Here is a 9,260-nt window from a genome sequence, read left to right on the forward strand (position 1 = left end):
AATAGGGCCGTTGACATGCCTGGTGAAAATACCAAAAAAATCAGCTCTTCGGTGTGGAAGTATTTCACCAGAAATGCGGACAACATTTGTCAAGCCGTGTGTTGCCTTTGTCAAGCTGTAATAAGTAGGGGTAAGGACGTTAACCACCTCGGAACATCCTCCCTTATACGTCACCTGCAGCGCATTCATAATAAGTCAGTGACAAGTTCAAAAACTTTGGGCGACAGCGGAAGCAGTCCACTGACCAGTAAATCCCTTCCTCTTGTAACCAAGCTCACGCAAACCACCCCTCCAACTCCCTCAGTGTCAATTTCCTCCTTCCCCAGGAATGCCAATAGTCCTGCAGGCCATGTCACTGGCAATTCTGACGAGTCCTCTCCTGCCTGGGATTCCTCCGATGCATCCTTGCGTGTAACGCCTACTGCTGCTGGCGCTGCTGTTGTTGCTGCTGGGAGTCGATAGTCATCCCAGAGGGGAAGTCGTACTCGTAAGACCACTTTTACTACTTCCACCAAGCAATTGACTGTCCAACAGTCCTTTGCGAGGAAGATGAAATATCACAGCAGTCATCCTGCTGCAAAGCGGATAACTGAGGCCTTGGCATCCTGGGTGGTGAGAAACGTGGTTCCGGTATCCATCATTACTGCAGAGCCAACTAGAGACTTGTTGGAGGTACTGTGTCCCCGGTACCAAATACCATCTAGGTTCCATTTCTCTAGGCAGGCGATACCGAAAATGTACACAGACCTCAGAAAAAGAGTCACCAGTGTCCTAAAAAATGCAGCTGTACCCAATGTCCACTTAACCACGGACATGTGGACAAGTGGAGCAGGGCAGGCTCAGGACTATATGACTGTGACAGCCCACTGGGTAGATGTATGGACTCCCGCCGCAAGAACAGCAGCGGCGGCACCAGTAGCAGCATCTCGCACACGCCAACTCTTTCCTAGGCAGGCTACGCTTTGTATCACCGGTTTCCAGAATACGCACACAGCTGAAAACCTCTTACGGCAACTGAGGAAGATCATCGCGGAATGGCTTACCCCAATTGGACTCTCCTGTGGATTTGTGGCATCGGACAACGCCAGCAATATTGTGTGTGCATTAAATATGGGCAAATTCCAGCACGTCCCATGTTTTGCACATACCTTGAATTTGGTGGTGCAGAATTTTTTAAAAAACGAGAGGGGCGTGCAAGAGATGCTGTCGGTTGCCAGAAGAATTGCGGGACACTTTCGGCGTACAGGCACCACGTACAGAAAACTGGAGCACCACCAAAAACGCCTGAACCTGCCCTGCCATCATCTGAAGCAAGAAGTGGTAACGAGGTGGAATTCAACCCTCTATATGCTTCAGAGGTTGGAGGAGCAGCAAAAGGCCATTCAAGCCTATACAATTGAGCACGATATAGGAGGTGGAATGTACCTGTCTCAAGCGCAGTGGAGAATGATTTCAACGTTGTGCAAGGTTCTGCAACCTTTTGAACGTGCCACACGTGAAGTCAGTTCAGACACTGCCAGCCTGAGTCAGGTCATTCCCCTCATCAGGCTTTTGCAGAAGAAGCTGGAGGCATTGAAGGAGGAGCTAAAAGGGAGCGATTCCGCTAGGCATGTGGGACTTGTGGATGCAGCCCTTAATTCGCTTAACAAGGATTCACGGGTGGTCAATCTGTTGAAATCAGAGCACTACATTTTGGCCACCGTGCTCGATCCTAGATTTAAAACCTACCTTGGATCTCTCTTTCCGGCAGACACAAGTCTGCTGGGGTTCAAAGACCTGCTGGTGACAAAATTGTCAAGTCAAGCGGAACGCGACCTGTCAACATCTCCTCCTTCACATTCTCCCGCAACTGGGGGTGCGAGGAAAAGGCTCAGAATTCCGAGCCCACCCGCTGGCGGTGATGCAGGGCAGTCTGGAGCGACTGCTGATGCTGACATCTGATCCGGACTGAAGGACCTGACAACGATTACGGACATGTCGTCTACTGTCACTGCATATGATTCTGTCACCATTGAAAGAATGGTGGAGGATTATATGAGTGACCGCATCCAAGTAGGCACGTCAGACAGTCCGTACTTATACTGGCAGGAAAAAGAGGCAATTTGGAGGCCCTTGCACAAACTGGCTTTATTCTACCTAAGTTGCCCTCCCACAAGTGTGTACTCCGAAAGAGTGTTTAGTGCCGCCGCTCACCTTGTCAGCAATCGGCGTACGAGGTTACTTCCAGAAAATGTGGAGAAGATGATGTTCATTAAAATGAATTATAATCAATTCCTCCGTGGAGACATTGACCAGCAGCAATTGCCTCCACAAAGTACACAGGGAGCTGAGATGGTGGATTCCAGTGGGGACGAATTGATAATCTGTGAGGAGCGGGATGTACACGGTGATATATCGGAGGATGATGATGAGGTGGACATCTTGCCTCTGTAGAGCCAGTTTGTGCAAGGAGAGATTAATTGCTTCTTTTTCGGTGGGGGTCCAAACCAACCCGTCATTTCAGTCACAGTCGTGTGGCAGACCCTGTCACTGAAATGATGGGTTGGTTAAAGTGTGCATGTCCTGTTTATACAACATAAGGGTTGGTGGGAGGGCCCAAGGACAATTCCATCTTGCACCTCTTTTTTCTTTCATTTTTATTTGCGTCATGTGCTGTTTGGGGAGTGTTTTTTGGAAGGGCCATCCTGCGTGACACTGCAGTGCCACTCCTAGATGGGCCCGGTGTTTGTGTCGGCCACTAGGGTCGCTTATCTTACTCACACAGCTACCTCATTGCGCCTCTTTTTTTCTTCTTTGCGTCATGTGCTGTTTGGGGAGTGTTTTTTGGAAGGGCCATCCTGCGTGACCCTGCAGTGCCACTCCTAGATGGGCCAGGTGTTTGTGTCGGCCACTAGGGTCGCTTAGCTTACTCACACAGCTACCTCATTGCGCCTCTTTTTTTCTTTGCGTCATGTGCTGTTTGGGGAGTGTTTTTTGGAAGGGCCATCCTGCGTGACACTGCAGTGCCACTCCTAGATGGGCCCGGTGTTTGTGTCGGCCACTAGGGTCGCTTATCTTACTCACACAGCTACCTCATTGCGCCTCTTTTTTTCTTTGCATCATGTGCTGTTTGGGGAGTGTTTTTTGGAAGGGCCATCCTGCGTGACACTGCAGTGCCACTCCTAGATGGGCCCGGTGTTTGTGTCGGCCACTAGGGTCGCTTATCTTACTCACACAGCTACCTCATTGCGCCTCTTTTTTTCTTCTTTGCGTCATGTGCTGTTTGGGGAGTGTTTTTTGGAAGGGCCATCCTGCGTGACACTGCAGTGCCACTCCTAGATGGGCCAGGTGTTTGTGTCGGCCACTAGGGTCGCTTAGCTTACTCACACAGCTACCTCATTGCGCCTCTTTTTTTCTTTGCGTCATGTGCTGTTTGGGGAGTGTTTTTTGGAAGGGCCATCCTGCGTGACACTGCAGTGCCACTCCTAGATGGGCCCGGTGTTTGTGTCGGCCACTAGGGTCGCTTATCTTACTCACACAGCTACCTCATTGCGCCTCTTTTTTTCTTTGCGTCATGTGCTGTTTGGGGAGTGTTTTTTGGAAGGGCCATCCTGCGTGACACTGCAGTGCCACTCCTAGATGGGCCCGGTGTTTGTGTCGGCCACTAGGGTCGCTTAGCTTAGTCATCCAGCGACCTCGGTGCAAATTTTAGGACTAAAAATAATATTGTGAGGTGTGAGGTATTCAGAATAGACTGAAAATGAGTGGAAATTATGGATTTTGAGGTTAATAATACTTTGGGATCAAAATGACCCCCAAATTCTATGATTTAAGCTGTTTTTTAGTGTTTTTTGAAAAAAACACCCGAATCCAAAACACACCCGAATCCGACAAAAAAAATTCGGTGAGGTTTTGCCAAAACGCGGTCGAACCCAAAACACGGCCGCGGAACCGAACCCAAAACCAAAACACAAAACCCGAAAAATTTCAAGTGCACATCTCTACAAAACACACACACCCTTGTATTTACAGTACATGTGTTTTCTTTATCCACAACTTACTTTGCTGCACCTTCTGGCTCTGGCTCCCTGGTTCCGGCAAGGCTCTTCACTGCAGGGGGTGAGTGCTGACGTCTCCAGTGCACACACTGCTGCTCTGTCAGTGACTCTCCCTCCCGGCCTCCCCCTTCTCCCAGCATGCAGTCACAGACAGTGGACAACACAGGAAACTGATGCCGAGTTGAAGGGTGATGAGATCACCCTTCTCACTCACTGGCGCCGTGTCCTGTGTGCAGACTACCTTCTTTGTCAGGGCCCACGGCGCAGCGGCAGGCAGCGTGTAATGAGTCAGGCTGACTCATTACATTGCTGCCGGCTGTGGGCCCCTTCATAGCGCTAGGCCTCTGTGCATTGCACTGGCTGCCCTGGCGCAAGTTCCGCCACTGGTGATGTGGCAGGGGGCCCTTTTGGGAAGGGGGGCCCGGGGTACGTATCCCCGGGATCCCCCCCCCCTTAATCCGGCTCTGCACCTGGCCCATCTAGGAGTGGCACTGCAGTGTCAGGCAGGATGGCCCTTCAAAAAAATACTCCCCAAACAGCACATGATGCAAAGAAAAAAAGAGGCGCACCAAGGTGGCTGTGTGACTAAGCTAAGCGACACAAGTGGCCGACACAAACACCTGGTCCATCTAGGAGTGGCACTGCAGTGTCAATCAAGACAGGATGGCCCTTCCAAAAAATTGTCCCCAAACAGCACATGATGCAAAGAAAAAAAGAGGCGCACCAAGGTCGCTGTGTGACTAAGCAAAGCGACACAAGTGGCCGACACAAACCTCTGGCCCATCTAGGAGTGGCACTGCAGTGTCAATCAAGACAGGATGGCCCTTCCAAAAAATTGTCCCCAAACAGCACATGATGCAAAGAAAAAAAGAGGCGCACCAAGGTGGCTGTGTGACTAAGCTAAGCGACACAAGTGGCCGACACAAACACCTGGCACATCTAGGAGTGGCACTGCAGTGTCAATCAAGACAGGATGGCCCTTCCAAAAAATTGTCCCCAAACAGCACATGATGCAAAGAAAAATGAAAGAAAAAAGAGGTGCAAGATGGAATTGTCCTTGGGCCCTCCCACCCACCCTTATGTTGTATAAACAGGACATGCACACTTTAACGAACCCATCATTTCAGTGACAGGGTCTGCCACACGACTGTGACTGAAATGACTGGTTGGTTTGGGCCCCCACCAAAAAAGAAGCAATCAATCTCTCCTTGCACAAACTGGCTCTACAGAGGCAAGATGTCCACCTCATCATCATCCTCCGATTCCTCACCCCTTTCACTGTGTACATCCCCCTCCTCACAGATTATTAATTCGTCCCCACTGGAATCCACCATCTCAGGTCCCCGTGTACTTTCTCGAAGCAATTGCTGCTGGTGAATGTCTCCACGGAGGAATTGATTATAATTCATTTTAATGAACATCATCTTCTCCACATTTTCTGGAAGTAACCTCGTACGCCGATTGCTGACAAGGTGAGCGGCTGCACTAAACACTCTTTCGGAGTACACACTGGAGGGAGGGCAACTTAGGTAGAATAAAGTCAGTTTCTGCAAGGGCCTCCAAATTGCCTCTTTTTCCTGCCAGTATACGTACGGACTGTCTGACGTGCCTACTTGGATGCGGTCACTCATATAATCCTCCACCATTCTTTCATTGGTGAGAGAATCATATGCAGTGACAGTAGACGACATGTCAGTAATCGTTGGCAGGTCCTTCAGTCCGGACCAGATGTCAGCACTCGCTCCAGACTGCCCTGCATCACCGCCAGCGGGTGGGCTCGGAAATCTTAGCCTTTTCCTCGCACCCCCAGTTGCGGGAAAATGTGAAGGAGGAGATGGTGACGGGTCGCATTCTGCTTGACTTGACAATTTTCTCACCAGCATGTCTTTGAACCTCTGCAGTGGACTGCTTCCGCTGTCATCCAAAGTTTTTGAACTTGTCACTGACTTCTGATGAATGCGGTCCAGGTGACGTATAAGGGAGGATGTTCCTAGGTGGTTAACGACCTTACCCCTACTTATTACAGCTTGACAAAGGCGACACACGGCTTGACACCTGTTGTCCGCATTTGTGTTAAAATTATTCCACACCGAAGAGGTGATTTTCTTTGTAATTTGACCTGGCATGTCAATGGCCATATTCGTTCCACGGACAACAGGTGTCTCCCCGGGTGCCTGACTTAAACAAACCAACTCACCATCAGAATCCTCCTTGTCAATTTCCTCCCCAGCGCCAGCAACACCCATATCCTCATCCTGGTGTACTTCAACAGTGACATCTTCAATTTGACTATCAGGAACTGGACTGCGGGTGCTCCTTCCAGCAATTGCAGGGGGCGTGCAAATGGTGGAAGGCGCAACCTCTTCCCGTCCAGTGTTGGGAAGGTCAGGCATTGCAACCGACACAATTGGACTCTCCTTGGGGATTTGTGATTTCGAAGAACGCACAGTTCTTTGCTGTGCTTTTGCCAGCTTAAGTCTTTTCTTTTTTCTAGCGAGAGGATGAGTGCTTCCATCCTCAGGTGAAGCTGAACCACTAGCCTTGAACATAGGCCAGGGCCTCAGCCGTTCCTTGCCACTCCGTGTCGTAAATGGCACATTGGCAAGTTTACGCTTCTCCTCAGACGATTTTGATTTAGATTTTTGGGTAATTTTACTGAGCTTTATTTTTATTTTACATGCTCTCTACTATGACATTGGGCATCGGTCTTGGCAGACGACGTTGATGGCATTTCATCGTCTCGGCCATGATTAGTGGCAGCAGCTTCAGCACGAGGTGGAAGTGGATCTTGATCTTTCCCTATTTTACCCTCCATATTTTTGTTCTCCATTTTTTAATGTGTGGAATTATATAATAAAGCATATAATTAAGCAGTGTGAGCACAGATATTTGCAGCCCACTGAACATAGAAACTGAGAGGACGCCAGCCACGTCCTCTCACGATCATCTCCAATGCATGAGTGAAAATTGGAGGCGACGCGCGGCTCCTTATATAGAATCCGAATCTCGCGAGAATCCGACAGCGGGATGATGACGTTCGGGCGCGCTCGGGTTAACCGAGCAAAGCGGGAGGATCCGAGTCTGCTCGGAACCGTGCAAAAAAGAGTGAAGTTCGGGCGGGTTCGGATTCCGAGGAACCGAACCCGCTCATCACTAGTTAAAACTAATATACACCATTGGTTTCACTTTAATATACACAATCTATATTGCTCAGTATACACTGCATATCAAATTGATGTAACGTCTTCTTTATGATCAGATTGCAGCTTAGTAAATATGACCATTTGCCTCTTTGCCAGATAAATAAATAAAATATTTTCCTTTATTTCAGTCAGGTTACAATGACATAGAATTCTTGTGAGAGCGAATCCCAGAGGAAGAATTCCCACCTGAAATATGCCTATAAGAAGAGGGACGGAAATCACTGGATATCCAGATATCACTGCGCAGTCACTTACCTGCCGCCATCCTCACATAGGACTGACGCTTCCTTTTATTCCCATGACATTATAGAAAAGTATTAGTAATTATGTCTTTGCTGGAATATGAGGCAGGAATGAAGGGGGAAAACCTGTCTGGGATCAGTCCGTCTTTTGTGTTCCTGGGACTGTTGGGCGTGGAGAATTATAGATACCTATACTTTGTCTTAGCCCTCAGCCTGTATATAATCACCATGTTGCTATGCGGCCTGATTGTGTATGTTATCTGGGCTGAGGAGAGTCTCCATGAGCCAATGTATATTTTCATAGGTAACCTGATTCTCAATGGTGCGTGTGGAAACACAATTATCTTCCCACAATTTATAATGAACTTGCTGATGGGATCCTCCACAATCTCATTTCCGCAGTGTCTCGCACAGATATTCTGTATACAAAGTTTTTCCGGGGTTGAAATATTCACTTTTACCACCATGGCCTATGACCGGTATTTGGCCGTCTGTCATCCCCTGAGATACTCTTCCTTGATGACAAATGTAAAAGCTCTGACTTATATATTTATATTTTGGATCGTTGTCTTTATACTGGTCCTGATTCCTGTGATCCTGACGGCAAAGCTCCAGTTCTGTGGGGTGAATATTAATAACATTTTCTGTGACAATATGTCCCTGGTCAGACTGGCCTGCGGAAGTTCCTCAGTGAATGACATCTTTGGACTTATTGAAACATTATTTTTGGTTTTGTGTTCTCTGCTAATTATTATATACTGCTATATAAGGACGCTACTGATCTGCCTGAAGGTCTCCGGAGCAGCTTCCCTGAAAGCCGCCCATACGCTGGTGACCCACATAGTCACATTCTCTGTATTTATGACAGCATCACTATTCGTCTTTCTAAGGTACAGACTGAATGGTGGCGCAGTCTCTGTCACCGCTCATGTGATATTGTCCATCACCGGACTTCTCACATCTGTCATTGTGAACCCGATTGTGTACGGGGTAAGGACGGAGGCTCTAAAGCTAAAACTAATCTATAATATAAAGGAAATGCACATACTGAGGAGACTTTCTGAGCCAAAGTAACTGCAGCATCTGTGTGCACGGCTCTGGGCTGTAATGAGTATCTGGCACTTGTGACAAGATATTCTTTGAGTGTTTGCTGGCTGGTCAAGGACCTCGGCCTATTCAATAACAGTTTATGGTACAACAATCCCATGATGGCCACATACAGGGAAGCATCAGGACTGGATGTTATTTATTAAATGTAACATCATTATTAAAAGATTTTAGAGAAAAAAAACATTTTCTTTATTCTTACGATACATAAAACCAGCTATTAATAAGGAATCATTTGCCGAGTGAACCATTCAATTCCATATTAACACATCACAATCTCTAGCTAAAGCATATGCAGGGCCGTAACTAGGGGGGGGCGGGTGCAGGAATTGAGGGGGTGCCGAGGAGTTACAGAGGAACAGGTTTTTTTTTTAACCAGCATTGCTGTGCTGCTCCAGTGAGACAGCAGACTGCTCCCGGGGCAATGTCTCTGACCCACCTGTCTGCCCACAGTTGGCTCTGACGCTGTGCGGGTGAGCTCCAGTACCTGGGATCTCTCCTATGCTGGCTACTGTCTTAAACTCTCTTCTTTGCCATGCAGTGCTGCGACTAGCATGCAGTGAACTATGCAAGCTATAGAGGTGAGCTGTTGGTGCTGTGTTTTTAGGCAGGCTATGATCCCTGCTGCCTGGCCAGCACCGACCGATAACAAGCTGCCGCCTACACACCAT

At 48.3% G+C, this 9,260-nt stretch overlaps 1 protein-coding gene across 1 annotated transcript; it reads left to right on the forward strand.

Annotated features, from left to right (window-relative positions):
• Window positions 1-7,566: 7,566 nt before the first annotated feature.
• LOC134989450 (olfactory receptor 1496-like) lies at window positions 7,567-8,556 on the forward strand. Its single transcript, XM_063950610.1, has one exon. It carries the CDS (start codon window positions 7,567-7,569, stop codon window positions 8,554-8,556), a length of 990 nt encoding a protein of 329 aa, XP_063806680.1.
• Window positions 8,557-9,260: the final 704 nt, after the last annotated feature.

The sequence above is a fragment of the Pseudophryne corroboree genome, chromosome 2 (assembly GCF_028390025.1).
Source record: "Pseudophryne corroboree isolate aPseCor3 chromosome 2, aPseCor3.hap2, whole genome shotgun sequence".
NCBI lineage: Eukaryota > Metazoa > Chordata > Amphibia > Anura > Myobatrachidae > Pseudophryne > Pseudophryne corroboree.

What these genes read in the sequence shown, in the direction of transcription:
- LOC134989450 (XM_063950610.1), top strand. Translation starts at nt 7,567, where the DNA reads ATGTCTTTGCTGGAATATGAGGCAGGAATGAAGGGGGAAAACCTGTCT.